Source organism: Musa acuminata, chromosome BXJ3-1 (assembly GCF_036884655.1).
Source record: "Musa acuminata AAA Group cultivar baxijiao chromosome BXJ3-1, Cavendish_Baxijiao_AAA, whole genome shotgun sequence".
Classification (NCBI taxonomy): Eukaryota; Viridiplantae; Streptophyta; class Magnoliopsida; order Zingiberales; family Musaceae; genus Musa; species Musa acuminata.
Genome location: NC_088349.1, coordinates 15554033 through 15569698, shown reverse-complemented (window position 1 = coordinate 15569698; position 15666 = coordinate 15554033). Strand labels below are relative to the sequence as shown.

Sequence of the window (15666 nt, the reverse complement as noted above, 5' to 3'; positions counted from 1 at the left end):
AACTGACAAACATCAAGCTAATCAAAAAGCTTATCAGCAGGGAAAAGGTAAAATACCACCCCAAGCTGATATCAAGAAAGAAGCAAGGTGTTTCTTTTGTAAAAGAAAGGGACACATGAAGAAGGAATGTACGAAATTCCAACAATGGCTTGAAAAGAAAGGTAAACCAACCTCATATGTATGTTATGAATCTAATATGGTCAATGTTAATATTAACACCTGGTGGATTGACTCTGGATCAACAATCCATATTGCAAACTCTTTGCAGGGTATGCAAAACCTAAGGAAGCCAGTGGGAAGTGAGCAAAGCATCTTATCAGGAAATAAGATGGGCTCACATGTGGAAGCAATTGGAACATGCATTTTAACTTTAAGTAGTGGTTTTGTTTTAAAATTGGAAAGAACCTTTTATGTACCAAGTTTCTCACGAAACTTAATTTCTGTTTCCAGACTCGTACCATTTGGATATTCCTTTAATTTTAAAGACACATCATTTTGTTTATTATATAAATCTGATTGTGTTGGGAATGGTATTTTGTCTGACGGTCTTTACCATATTTTATTACAAAATGATAATACTCAAGGTTCAATGCATGTTCACGCTGGCATTAAGAGGTGTAATATTAATGAGGACTCCTCTATATTATGGCATCGGAGAGTAGGACATATCTCCATAGAGAGAATTAAAAGATTAGTTAAAGATGGGGTACTTAGTACTCTTGATTTTACTAATTTTAAGACTTGTGTGGACTGTATTAAAGGAAAACATACCAATAAGTCCAAAAGGGGTGCTAATAGGAGTTCAGACTTATTAGAAATAATTCATACTGATATATGTTGTCCAGACATGGACATACATGGTCAGAAATATTTCATCTCCTTTATAGATGATTACTCACGATATATGTATATATATTTGCTTCATAACAAAAATGAAGCATTGGATGCCTTCAAAGTCTTTAAGGCTGAAGTTGAGAACCAATGTGGTAAGCAAATTAAAATTGTGAGATCAGATAGGGGTGGAGAATATTATGGTAGATATACTGAAAATGGACAAGCACCTGGTCCTTTTGCTAAGTTTCTTCAAGAACATGGGATTATTGCCCAATACACTATGCCTGGTTCTCCAGACCAGAATGGTGTTGCAGAAAGAAGAAACCGAACATTATTGGACATGGTGCGGAGTATGCTTAGCAACTCCAATCTTCCTAAGTTCTTGTGGACTGAAGCATTAAAAACGGCTGTGTATATATTAAACCGAGTTCCAACCAAGGCTGTCCAAAAGACACCATTTGAACTATAGAAAGGTTGGAAACCGAGTTTGCGACATATGCGCATTTGGCGATGTCCGTCTGAAGTCAGGATATATAATCCACAAGAGAAGAAATTGGACCCGAGGACTGTTAGTGGGTATTTCATTAGATATGCCGAAAAGTCCAAAGGTTACAGGTTCTATTGTCCATCTCACACAACTAGGATTGTGGAATCAAGAAACGCTAAATTTCTTGAGGATGATGTGATTAGTGGGAGCGATCATTTCAGGAACATAGTTTCCGCACATGATCATATAGAATCTCAACCTTCCACATCAAATAATAGATTGGTTATAGTTCATAGCACTCCTCAAGTACAAACTAGTGCTGAACAACCAATCATTGAAATTCCATAAGTTGTTGATAGTATTCTAATAGATCAAGCAGTTCAGGAATTACAACAAGCTCCTGAACAACTAGTTGAACCACAAGTTCCTCAAGGAACCATTGGTACAACATTAAGAAGATCTACTAGAAATAAAAGATTAGCAATTCCTGGTGATTATGTTGTATATCTACAAGAATCTGACTATAATATTGGAGCCAAAAATGATCCTGAAATATTTTCACAAGCCATGAGTTGCAAAAAGTCAAATTTGTGGCATGATGCTATGAAAGAAGAGATGAATTCCATGATGAGCAATGGAGTCTGGGATCTTGTAGAGTTGCCTAATGAAGCAAAGGCCATTGGTTGCAAATGGGTCTTTAAAACTAAGAAAGATTCGTTAGGCAACATTGAGAGATACAAGGCAAGACTTGTTACAAAGGGATTTACTCAAAAAGAGGGAATCGATTATACGGAGACATTTTCTCCTGTATCTAAGAAAGATTCTCTGCGTATTATTTTAGCATTAGTTGCTCATTTTGACCTTGAGTTGCAACAAATGGATGTGAAAACATCATTTCTTAATGGAGATCTAGAGGAAGAGGTTTATATGAAACAACCCGAAGGTTTCTCCTCTAGTGTTGGTGAGCACTTGGTTTGCAAGCTTAGGAAGTCTATATACGGCTTAAAACAAGCCTCCCGCCAATGGTATTTTAAATTTCATGAAGTGATTTCTTCATTCGGATTTGTTGAAAATCTCATGGATCAATGCATATACCAGAAGGTTAGTGGGAGTAAAATATGTTTCCTTGTTTTATACGTAGATGATATTTTGCTTGCAACCAATGATAAGGATTTGCTGCATGAGGTGAAACAATTTCTTTCTAAAAATTTTGACATGAAGGATATGGGTGAAGCATCTTATGTCATTGGCATTAAGATCTATATAGATAGACCTCGAGGCATTTTAGGTCTATCATAAGAAACCTATATTGATAAACTTTTAGAAAGATTTCGGATGAAGGATTGTTCACCAAGTGTTGCTCCCATTGTGAAAGGTGATAGGTTCAATTTGAACCAATGCCCAAAGAACAATTTTGAAAGGGAATCAATAAAAAACATCCCATATGCTTCTATCGTAGGAAGCCTTATGTATGCTCAAGTCTGTACTAGACCTGATATTGCATTTATTGTGGGGATGCTAGGTCGATATCAGAGTAATCCAGGTATGGACCACTGGAGAGCTGCAAAGAAAGTGATGAGGTATCTACAAGGAACCAAAGATTACATGCTTATGTATAGACATACAGACAATCTGGATGTGATTGGTTACTCAGATTCAGATTTCACCGGTTGTGTTGATTCTCGTAAATCAACATCAGGATATATTTTTATTATGACCGATGGAGCTATTTCTTGGAGAAGCGCTAAGCAGACCTTGACTGCTACTTCTACCATGGAAGCTGAGTTTGTCTCCTGCTTTGAGGCTACTTCACATGGTGTATGGCTTAAGAGTTTCATTTCTGGACTTAGAATCATGGATTCTATTTCTAAGCCATTAAGAATTTTCTGTGACAATTCAGCTGCTGTCTTTATGGCTAAAAACAATAAAAGTGGAAGTCGAAGTAAACACATCGACATTAAGTATTTAGCCATAAGAGAACGTGTAAAAGAAAAGAAAGTGGTCATTGAGCACATTAGCACTGAATTGATGATTGCTGATCCTTTGACTAAAGGCATGCCACCTCTAAAATTCAAGGATCATGTAAAGAAAATGAGACTTAGTTCCACTTTTTAATGATATTGAAACTCTTATATATTGTGAAATTTTCTCATTTATGTGCACATTATTTTGAGAAAATATATTTTTGTTGGACCAAGAATAAACATAAGGTTTATTCATAAAGTAATATTACCACATTAAGATTAAGAAACTAAATACATCGTGATACATGGATGATAATACTCGCTCTTAGAGGACTTATCGCTATGATTCATGTATTTATTTCTTAAGAAAGTTGTTCGAGAAAGATTAATTTAAATTATTAAGATAAACGTATGGACCAAGTGGGAGAATGTAACGGTTATTATTAAATATCGTATTTAATAATAACGTAACCGTTCTTATTAAGATTCATAATTCATTATCATGAATTTCTTCATTTATTATGGTTTAAATGATTTCAGTTTCTTATTCTTTATGCATGAAACCGTTATTATTAAATTAAATATTTAATATCATTAAGTTCTTCGTTATGGTCCAAACGTTACAAATTTGAATTAATTCTTGAACGTTATAAGTTGGTGATGATAAATGTTCTTGATGGGAGAACATCTATATATACATGAGGATTTTGGTCCCTTGGCTCAATCATCTCTTTGAAGCTAAAGGGTTTCCTACACCATCTAAAGCGAGAGTTTAGAGCCGAGAAGAACCAAAGTTCAAGAAGAAACCTATGCAGAAATTCTTGGCGACAATGGCTGGAGGTACGCTATTTTGTTTCCGCATTAGTTTATTATGTTTCTATTATAATGATTTAGAAACACAAGTTGGCTTCATTAAAATTTCTTACATTACTAACTTGAGTTGATGTTCACTTGCTTGTAACTTTAACTTGCAAGTCAGTCCTAATGTTACCCTACAGTGATAATTTATTGTGATTGTCTTGCTTTCTTGCAACTATACAATATGTACAGTTACTACCATTTAGGCATGGTTGCTGGTTTACTTCTACGGTGAGATTACTTTAGACAATCAATCATAGTGAGATTACATGGAGTGCCATCTTCGTCTCTTTCTTGGCTACCTTTCTTAACCTAGAAGAAGAAGAATGTTGGATTCGACCATATCTTCTTTGTGAGGAGTCCCTTTCTGCTTCACTCTCCTCTTATTGTTAAGTTTTATTTCTTTGCACTGCGTTGGAGCTCATCATGGCATTTCAAAGTGTTCTGTTGCATTCCTTACAATAAATAGATTATGGCGAAGCCTGCTTCAAACATTTGAATCGATCTCTCGAATAACATATCCAATGAGAACAAATTTTGTTGATGTCCTTGTCTGATGATATCAGCCTCTGTTCCAACTTCATGTCATCCTCTTAATCAACCTCTCTTGGTGGATCTGATGGAGAAGAATCAAGAAGAAATGGATCAGTGTTTCCTCTATGGTTCGTATTGGCCGGTGACAATCATTTTTATTTGTTGGCATATAAATCACTTGTATGCACAGAGAGAGCGACACATGAAATCACTTGCAAGGCTGAGGAGTTTTCTCTATGCTCGCCATGACAAGCATGAAATACCGAGAACTGAATGAGAGGCTAAAGAAGGCTGAGGAGTCCAAAGTGGCATGGCAAAGGATCGCAAGGAAGAAGGAAGCCAAGGTTTCGTCACTTGGAAGCGCAGTCGAGCGAACACGACGACCTGAATTCTCCTCCACGAAGCAGGCCACGGTAGGTGGTGGAGATTACTATATTTCTCTTTCTTCGAGGAGGGGAAGAAGAGAAGAAGAGCTGTGAGGCGACGCTGATTGGATCTTTTTCCCTTGCAAGTGTTGTGGTTCTCGTCATATATGCAAGTATTTTGATTATGGGGGGATGGATATATATATATGCTAAATTTAAATTTAAATTCAAAAGGATAAATACACAAATTCACTTATTTTTGAGGATTATCACAACTGTTGTTGTATTCATATGCTTTTTTGCTTGTTGCATTGTGTGATCTTATGAAGCCCAACTTATTAATTTTAGCTCATCAAGGCATTTAATTGAAGCCCAATCGGACAGCAGATATGGTTCGATCAAACCAAGAGTGGTCCATTCTATACACGAGCGTCCTGATCGAACATGGATCGATCCACGGTTCAGCTTACCTAACTCTGCTCCTCAGGAGCACCGACTCTCTAACGTAGCTGCCTTCTCCCCCCGCGTTCAAAACCAAACGCCACAACGCGATCGAAAACAGACTTCTTCTCTTACATCGTTGGTTTCTTCCACCACTCCGATCGATCCAACGCCGCCGTTTCAATCTCCTCTTCGATCGCCTGTGATCGCTTTGATCGGCAGAGCACCGGCCGGCGGCGATGCAGCACGGCAGCGATTACAGCTCGTACTACGCCCCCCAGTCCCCGCCTCCCCCCACCAATCCCAGTTCTGTCCCCGCCGAATTACCTCCGTCCACCCCGATCCAGCAATTGTACGCCTCGGCGCCGCCGTACTCCACCGATTTCCCGCTCGCCGCTGCCCCCGGCCCCGCCCCATCCTCCTACGCCCCCTTTTCCCAGAATCCGGAGCCCGCTTCCTGTCTACCCCCTTCGGTGCCGTCCTACGGTCAACCCCAATCCCAGTTACCTCCCCAATTTCCCTCATTTCCACCTTACAATTCGTCGTCCTACCCGCCGGAGACATCGCCATCGCCAACGGCATCGCTGTATCCTCATCAGCAGCCCTCTTCAGTTCCATATTATCCCTACGATCCCAATCAGCTGGCCACCGGGAGTCATGCCTCACCTATGAACCCAATCTCCGTGCCCACGTCTTCCCCCAACCCAAGCTCCTCCTTGTCCTCTCCTTACACTTCTTATAACGTTTCTCAACAGAGCTCTGCCATGATGCCTGAACAAGAGGCACAGTCCTTCAATGACAATTCTGGGAGGTATGGTGCGAGTATGAACGATGGGTACGGGCACAGCCGATCCGGTTTCGGTCAGGAGTTCCATGAGAAAAATCTTTATGCTGGGATGCACTACGATGAGTTTGGTCCGCAGGATGATGGGCTTGGCGATGGCGTGTACCAGTATGATGGGGGGAGATCGGAACCATATGGTTCTCGTGGGACGGTACCCACTAGGTCGCCGACCCTCTTTGATGATTACGGGAGGTCAGTAAGCTTCCCTTCGGTTGGGAATAACCAAGGAGGAAGCGTTGGGAAAATCGTCAGAGCAGTGCCAAAGGAGGACATGCAGCCGGATGTGAATAATGGGCAGAAGTTCAGGGTGAAGCTGTTGCTTGAAGGGGGAGAGCAGAACACTATGGACGTACTTTGCCAGGTTTGGTATCAAGAAATGACATTTTTACTGTTTAGTACCTCGTCAATTTACATCTTCAGGAGCAATGCTTAGCTTTATGATGAATTAGAAAAATTCCATCAATAAACATGTCAATTGTTCTTTATAATTTTCAAATCTGCAGTCTTTTTTCAGTTGTTGTTGATGTAATTTATTATGCATATTAGGTATTCAACCATGTTTTTTTAGGTATTCAAGCAGTGAGTCTACTGTTTGTGGATTATTGATCCTGTTTAGGTTAGGTTCAACAAAATAAATAGATGATTACTAATACATGGCTAGATGTTGGGAAGAATTGGTCCTACTATTTTGTTCGAAGTATGATCTTCCAGTTAGGATTTTGATTTTTTTTGGAAATGACCTCAAGCTCCTTTATCATCAACAAACTGATCTTAAAATTCATTTCTCCCCATGATTTACATTTTGATTTTAATAACACGTGGAAGGTCTTAAAGTGATTTTGGAATCTTGCAAATGTGCAACTTGGTCATGCTACAGTGAAAAGTAAGTACCTGATGATTTTTGGTTGAATATTGAAGAAAAATCAATTTGGTTGATTTGTTAAAGCAGGTTGGACTAGATAGATGTGCTTAATTATAAGCAAAGATTAAGATCCCCCAGTTTGCACCCAAATGACATTGATTGCCAAAGCATGTAGAATGCAAGTGTATCATCTACCATACATTGCCTATAATGACAGTTTTGCATCATCATAAAATATGAACAAGTTCAAATTGTGGGATTAACAAGACCAAATTATGGTTTTAACAAGTTGCCTTTCTATTCATCATTATCAGTGGGGTTGAAATGGATGAAAAAAGAAAATGGATCAGATGACCAATCCATAATGCTTGCAATATACTGACACATGATTTTTTTCTTACGTCTTTGTATGAATTAATATAGAACCCTTTTCGTGATGCATACAGATTGATCTCTCTTGACATATGCATCCAAATGATTCTTTTTTTTCTTTTCACATTTTCCCTTTGTCCAATCTTTTTAAAGAGTTGATGTTCAGCAATTATTGCCTTGTTATACATTCAGACAACATGCTGATTTTCATGATAGACAATTCTGACTTGAATGTTTCACCACTCTCTGACCTTTCTTGGGAAGATATTTTTAGTCGATTGCCCCTCTGTTCAAGCACCTAAAAGTGGTTTTATTTTGCTATTATTCCTCTTATGCATTTTTGATACCTTGGTGATCTCCAAAAGAGATGATTTGATCAATTTCTTATGTTTCATTTCTTTGAGAAGGTGCAACTTTTATTTTCTTCATTACATACAATAAAACATATTAGGACTTCTAAATTTCATATGGGATATTTGGGAGGTGCATATTGATTTTTTGTTGGGACCACTACATTTTTCTTCCAAAAGCTAGTGGTTGATCAGTTTCTTTAACACATTTATCTCAGTACTTCTATAAATTGATTATTTAGAAGATGTCAAAGTCAAAGATAGCCAAACGATTATTTTAGTTTATCATTTGCTCTCCTGACTTTCCTCAATGAAATGGTTCCTAGATGGAGTTCTTAGTGGTCAATTAAGCTTGATATGGTAAATATGCAGCTAATTCTTGTATTAGGCCTCTAACTAAGGTGATTTCCTTTAGTTTAAGAATCCATATTGGGTTTTTTTAGTACTTTGTCGAGCCTGTTTAAAAATATGTGGAACTGGTTTCTACCGGAATTTTAGCTATTAAAGTAAGCAACGTGAACGCACTTTGTCTTTGGGTTGAACATCTTATCTTCTTCTCCGTTTTTATTTATTCTGTTTCTCTGTAATATTTTCTCCCAATTAAAATTTTCAATTTTGCTATAGCATCCAATTTTGTTGTGTTCTTGTATGCAATTCATATTGCTTGCACGAATTGGACTGAGACCCACCTTTTGTCCTAATAGCATCTTTACATCAACTCAAGATTTAGGTCATTTGCTGACCTAGCAAAACCATGAGTGGAGAAAGAGAGATCTGGAACCTATTCATTCTTAAAAGAGACCACTGAGGCACTAACCATGGGTCTAGATGTTAGAGTCAGTTTACCTAGGTCTGAATGCAACTGGCATGGGTCATGGATTGACACTACTTATTGTTGTTTCTAGTATTTTAATTGCATTACATTATTATGTTTGGAGGACATTTAAGGACTAGTTTAGGGTGTGATCTGGTCAAAGACATGACTGAAAATTAATCTAAAATTTGGGTATCATGTTGTGTCAAATGTGTATTCAGATACTTGTGTTAACCTCCATGTTGTTGCATATTTTTTTGTCACAGATTGGATTGGATGGGATTCGCATGCTTGACCCAAGCACTAATAGGACATTGAGAATCTACCCTCTTGAGACTGTGACAAGATGGGAAGTAAGTTTTCAGATTGCGCTAGGTACTCAGGATTTAATTTGCTTCCAATAAATCATAATATGTTTCTTAACATATCTGGAAAATGTCATGTATGTTTAATCTAGGTATTGGATTCATCTACATTTGCCTTTTGGTCCAAGAGCTTTGTTGACATCGATCCAAGGCGCATAAGGCTTCAGTCAAACAGCTACACCACAAACACCATACTTGACACAGTGACAGCTGCTACAGTGCAGGTAGGCACTCAACTAGCTTTTTTCCTCTTAATTTGAATGTTCTAAGAGTTTTCTAGATGTTTTATTTTGAGAGGTTATTCTACTGATTTTCGTGAATTGGTGTCTGTTGTAATTTGATAAAAACTTGTTAATATATAATTTAGATAGTAAGTTATTCTCAGTTATTAGACCATAACTATTAGCCTTTTGTTGATTGGTGTATCTGAAGTTTATACCAAAGATCATTAGTGTTTTGTTGATATTTTTTTATACTCACTATAGAGTTTGTACGGCAGATTGAATTCAGGTTATATGTAGTAGTTGATCAACAGTTACAGACTGATTTTCCTCTTAGAAAGTAGTGTATGCCACATAAGGTGTAAAGGATGAATTTTGTTGTTTCACATAGTATCTGTGGTTAAGAAATTTTAGTTTCTGTTCATTTTTTAAATGATTTGGATCTGTTTTGATGTTCTTAGATGAACTACATTATTCACTGTTAGTGCTATCATTTTGGATATACTCTAGCTTACTATCTGGGCATGGTGGTTAGTGATTGTCAAGTTTTAAGATGACTTGGAACCAAATATTGAATACCACCTCTAAGATTTGGTTGAGGCCTTAAGGTCTCTTATTTGTTGTTTTATTCTTGGTTTATCTGGGTAATATGATGGTCAATAACATGGGTTTTGCATTCTGGTGTCCAATATTCACATGGTATCAATATATATTTGCTGGAATAAATTTCTTTCAAGCAAATTGTTATGATTACACTTGTGCAAAGCAGTCTGTTGAGAATTTATTGAAATGACACATATTGCAATATCTTCAGAAAACTGCAATTTTGAATAGCGTATCTTGTTGAGTAGCTTCTTTTTGGGATAACTAGTCCATCAATTCATTAGAAAAAAGAAAATCAGTAAAAAAGTAATCTAGTGCAAAAGAAAAAGTAGAAAAATAATCTGCAAAAGAAAAAAGTTAATCTAGTGCACGAGACTCCGACCAATATAGGCTCTTGGAAGGATCAATGTACACAGTACACACTATTATCTCTATTAATAGAGAGACTATTTATGTGATTTGAATCTGGTCATTCAGGTCACAAAGGATCAACCTTATTGTTATAACAACTATCAAGGTCTGCACTCTTATGACATCAGAAAAAATAAAAAAGGAAGAAGAAAAAACAACAATTAGAATAAGAAGAATAAACAGCCTTTGATTTCATGCTTTCACCCTTTTGACATCTTCCCTAACCACAGCAGCATCTAATACCTTCCACTGAAGCAGCAAAATTCCACTCCCTTCACAAAGTCTATACACCTGCTGCCAAGGGAGAATTCAAAGCCGTTTGGATCAACTCATGAACCATACTATTTTATGAGTTCCACAGATGAACAAGCGACTTGGCTATATTAGTGAGATTAATAGAAACCTCTCCATGCATGTAGCATTACAGATCAAATGATCAGCAGTTTCCTCACCATTATCACACATAAAACTATGGAAACTCTAGAGGAGAGTCTGTTATGAATAGCAACCAGAGAAACCTATTGATCTTGTGGGTAGCACAAGTCTTCCAATTTTTCATTGCAATGGTACTTCTACCCTCAATCCAAGATTATATAAAAGCAAAATATTGACAATTTTGACATATTCGCCAGTCTCCATATCAAATCTACAAAACCAGTAAATGAACACCTATCGAGAGACTCTGAAAGATTTAGGAGCTGCAACTGACAATCATTAAATAAGTTTTCTCCAATCAGAATTATTAAACTGTTAAAATTTGACTTCTTTTCCATTCAATTAAAAAAAATCAGAAAATTCAATCATTGTGACTGTCCAAAATCATCTGGCCAAACCAACACTTCACAATCATTCTATTGCCATGTCAAAGCTTCTTCCAACCTCAATCCATCCAAGGAACATTCTGGCCAAAGGAAATCCTTGCAGTTCCTCATATGATTGAATGACTGTGTTTTTATGCAGTAAACCCCCATATTAAGCTCCGCCAAGGGACATTATCTCTGTTGGAAACAAAAAAATCATGACCGATATTGAAACATTTAGATTCAAGATTCCAAGATCTTTAAAACTATTTAGTTAACATGCCACATACCAGTTTACTTGAACCCATTCACGCATGAAGTTCAATCCCTTCTCCAGAAGAAAGCCTGTCTTATCCTCTTATATTTTTTTTGCCAATCATGAAGTACCCTAAAGGATTGGAATGTATTGCAGCATCTTAGAAATTAGCATGAGTCACTAAGATCAATCTTCCTCTTGCAAATAAATAATTTACTCTCCAAGAGACTAGCCCCTTCTCTTTTGATCAGTGGATCAGCAGGGACTAATCATTTGCTCACGAGACATGAGACATCTGGTCTAAGGGTAAACCCTATGTATCTGAGAGGAAAATTAGAAATCTTGTTGTTCAGTATATTGGCAGATTTGCGATAATTTGAATTTTCAAGACCCAACATCACTATCTATTTTTCGACCAGATACTCTAAAATCATACAGTACTTTCAGATTTACCAATTATTGTTCTTTGATCTCACAAAACACATAGAATCATCCTCTTATTTAAGGTTGATCATGTTACTAGAGGATCTGCACGGCCCAAACTTATCTGACCTTGCCTGATCTTAGTATTGTGCAAAACATGTCAAGCTCAAGAAGAAACAGCAGAAAGATCAGTTCCTCATGGCAAACCATTAATCCTTATTTTGTTAGATGAGTAGCTTCTCTTTTGAATGTAGATAACTTTCTTGAACTCCTTGAATTACTGGTCAAATTCCTGCTACAGGCATTAATTAGATATTTGAACTTCTTCTGACAGTATAGATCATTACAGTGTCTGTAACTGTAAATAAATTTTCTCTCAATATGTCACTCAAACTTCTTAGCTATTTTGTTTCTTTTTTGGCTGTAATCTTTACATGTTTCCATAGTATCTTTTTATGTATTTCAATGTCATTTGTGCAAATATGTTTTTTGTTTACAAATTAATTAATGTGACAAAAAATTGTAGCTTAAGGAGATGGGTGGAAATGGTAGCCTAACCAGAGGCGAAGAAGCTACTGATGCTAGCAAGGTATCTGATCAATCAGTTGAAAGGAAAAAAAGTTTGGTGAACTGGATGAACTTGATTAAACCTGCTAATGAGGAGAAAGATCACTGGGTAAGTTTAGATGCTTTTTCTTTTGTTATTAAAGAATTTTTTCAACTTGATATTTGTTGGTGTGAAAAAATGATTATTCTAGAGATACTTTCATTTGTTTTGGTGACTTAAAACCTTATTTGTTTCTGGAGCTGGTGTTGGCTCTATTGCCCTTTGTTGATTTTATATTGTTTGCTGCATATGAGAGGCTGAAGTGTCCCTTTTTTTTGTGATGTATTTTGTTTATGTATTCATATATGCTGGTTGTTTTGGTCAAAGAAGCTATTAGTAAATCTGGCTTGCAATGCATACTGAATGAGACTATCCATATTATTGACTGGCCAGCTGGGCATCTTAATTTTTGAGTTATTGTTGTATCTCCCTTGATTCAGAATTGCTATTATGATTCTTATGATCTGCAGTAGTTGAAGCATACCTATATTGCCATACATTTAGGTTCCGGATGAAGCTGTTAGCAAATGCACATCATGTGGATCAGATTTTGGAGCTTTCAATCGCAGGGTGATGATTTTCATCTAATCAGTTTTCTTTTCAACCTTGTTTGATATCACAATTTTCCTTGTGATATAGCATGACAATTCCATTCTTTACTTTCAGCATCATTGCAGGAATTGTGGCGATATTTTCTGCGACAAGTGCACAAAGGGTAGAATTGCTCTCACTGCAGAAGAAAATGCTCAGCAAGTCCGAGTTTGTAATAGATGCATGGTATATTGACTGGTTTATCCTTTACTTTTAACATCATTGCACAAATTGGTTTTTGTATTTTTGATGATGTCATTTCTTACTCCTGAAAATTGATGCTTGTAGAGATATGCAGTTTTAAGTTTGAACTATGTCAGGTTGGTCTTCACTGATAATGTATATTAAATAGTGGTTCAGATTTAGGTGTCTGCATAACCTTTTTGGTTCAGGAGAAAGTTTCAGTTGTTGATATTCTGGAAGTCGAGATGATGTTGGTAAACGTTATTTAAGTCTTTTAAGATATTATATTTATAATGGGTCTTCTTCTAGCAGTAGGCATTTGTTGTTCCAATCTCATATAAAATCTGATGTATTGTTGCTAAAAGGAGATCTTTTTCTTTTCTGGAAGCTAGGTTTGCTAAAAATATTTTACCCCTCCACTGACCATTGACCGTCTTTTAAAGAGATTTGTGTTTTTATAAGGATCCTCCTTAAAACAATCTGCAGTGATAGACTTATATATTTTAGTATTATCATTAATCATAAGGGTGAAGAAAGTGTTTTTTAAAGAAAATATGATTTGTTTAGTCAATTGAGTGAATTACTTTTCATTTTACATCTTTATTGAATTTCATCCAAGGATTTGCTGCAAGTCCATTAGCTAGATTTTGTACCTTAGGTTGATAAAACACTGTTATCAGTCAGCGGTAATCCACTGACATTATGGCGTAAATTGTCTTAGTTGATCAATATTCTATTCTTTGTTCATGGATGTTCTACAAAAGATCTGAACTAGTTCTTACATTATGGCTATTATTAGCCAGTGGTGGTCCACTTACATTATAGCTTGAATTGTCTTACTTGAACATTCTTTTCTTTGTTCATGGATGTTCTACAAAAAATTTGAACTAGTTTGTCCTCGAGAAATTCACTGTCTTGTCTTGTGTTTGGGCCCTCTGACTTCATATTACATGTAAGCATTAGAGTTGGCAAGTTGCTTTGCATGTGTGAACTTAGTGTTGACTTGTCACCAAATGTTGACATGTGGTCACCAATTTTGATTAACTTTCACTGGAGAAGATGTTGTCAATGGGGCCAGATTATGTACTTTGTGGTTGCTGAACTAATTTCCTGGGATAGTGAAAATTACTGAATTAACTTTTGTGAACTATGTAAATCTCACTGTCATGTGAAATTTAATTTTGTATAAAGCTAGAAATTTCGTTTTTCTTCACATATAGTATAGAAACTGTGTGGAAATAAAACAGCCCTAACACGCTTGATCTGCTAATTTAAGTACTGAAACTTAAAATTGCATGGTTGTTAGTATGAATGTTAGATATTCTGAGCATTAACTGAAAAACACGACTTGAGAAGTGATTTGCTTGATGTTACATGGGAGTCTCTCACGTTGAATAGGCAGAAGTTTCTCAAAGGTTAAGCAATGCAAAAGAAGCTGTCAGCAAACCTGCTGGTCTACAAAGTCATGAAGATCTTGCGCGAAGGCTTCAGGTGCAGTCTTTTTTATTGCTATAGACCACCATGTTTAGACAGATGTCTCGCTGTGGTACTTTATATGGAGGGCATATTTTTCTCATTGTTGAAAAATGATCCAGTTAGCCAGCTTTATTAGTTCTTGCATCTAACTTCTTTAACCCAGATATTATGATGAATAATTAAGGTTTTGGTCTTGATTTTTGCAACAGGAGGAATTGAACAAGAATCGTAAGTCGGGTACTTTACTGCTATATTGTAGAACATTATACTATGTTTTCTGATATAACATGTGCTACTATTGACTAATTTATGGTAGTACCTATTTCATAGGTTCAAATTCTGATGAGTCTTGGAAGCCAATGAGGGAAGTAGCATGTCCCATCTGCACAGTCCACCTTCAGGTCTATAATATTAGAACTTTTTTTTTTTTCTGCAACATGATAAGCTTTCTCCTTATCTCTTCATCTATTTTCCAAACTGGAACTTTGCTGATGTGTTGTTAGGACTGAATTCTACGATATTTACCTTGAATTTCAGGTGCAAGTTCTTGCCTCAGGCTCCCAAACAATCGAATGTGGTGTTTGTCAACACCCTTTCTTGGTCAGTGCTGATTGATATCTGATTTCGCCTTGCCAAGCCATTGCAATTTCTACGCTCCTATAATTCTCTTTGACAAGCAGTAGCATCTCACATGCTCTCTGCGGTCACCTTGGTTGTATACCCAAGTTGCCTGCGTTTTTGTAAGTGAACTTTTGTAAGCATTCACCTCATAAAAGGTCAAGTGTGGAAGCTATGTTTTCCGAGAGTAGTGTGAAGATGAGCGAATAAATAGTAATGCTTGTAATGACTGTTGGTGTGCAAAACTTGTTCTGTGACCACATAGATTTGTTGGTAGGAATTGCTTTTGGGCACAGTTCGTGGCTACTATGGCAGTGAAGTAAACATAGTGACGAGTGCTTTTGTATGCTTTCATATTGAAATGATAACTGTCATGGACTTTTACTA

The 15666-nt window shown here is 36.7% G+C and overlaps 1 protein-coding gene across 3 annotated transcripts; it reads left to right on the top strand.

Moving 5' to 3' along the window:
• The first annotated feature begins 5590 nt into the window (after window positions 1-5590).
• LOC135586271 (protein FREE1-like) lies at window positions 5591-15666 on the top strand. 3 transcript variants are annotated; one of them, XM_065135216.1, is made up of 10 exons: window positions 5591-6688; window positions 8992-9078; window positions 9183-9314; window positions 12331-12480; window positions 12916-12981; window positions 13078-13188; window positions 14584-14676; window positions 14871-14889; window positions 14992-15062; window positions 15199-15666. In XM_065135216.1, exons 1-10 carry the CDS (start codon window positions 5723-5725, stop codon window positions 15274-15276), a joined length of 1773 nt encoding a protein of 590 aa, XP_064991288.1. In that variant the 5' UTR covers window positions 5591-5722; the 3' UTR covers window positions 15277-15666. The 3 variants fall into 3 exon arrangements, with proteins under 3 accessions (XP_064991288.1, XP_064991287.1, XP_064991289.1); XM_065135215.1 differs by having other exon boundaries at window positions 14871-14898; XM_065135217.1 differs by lacking the exon at window positions 15199-15666 and having other exon boundaries at window positions 14871-14898; window positions 14978-15040.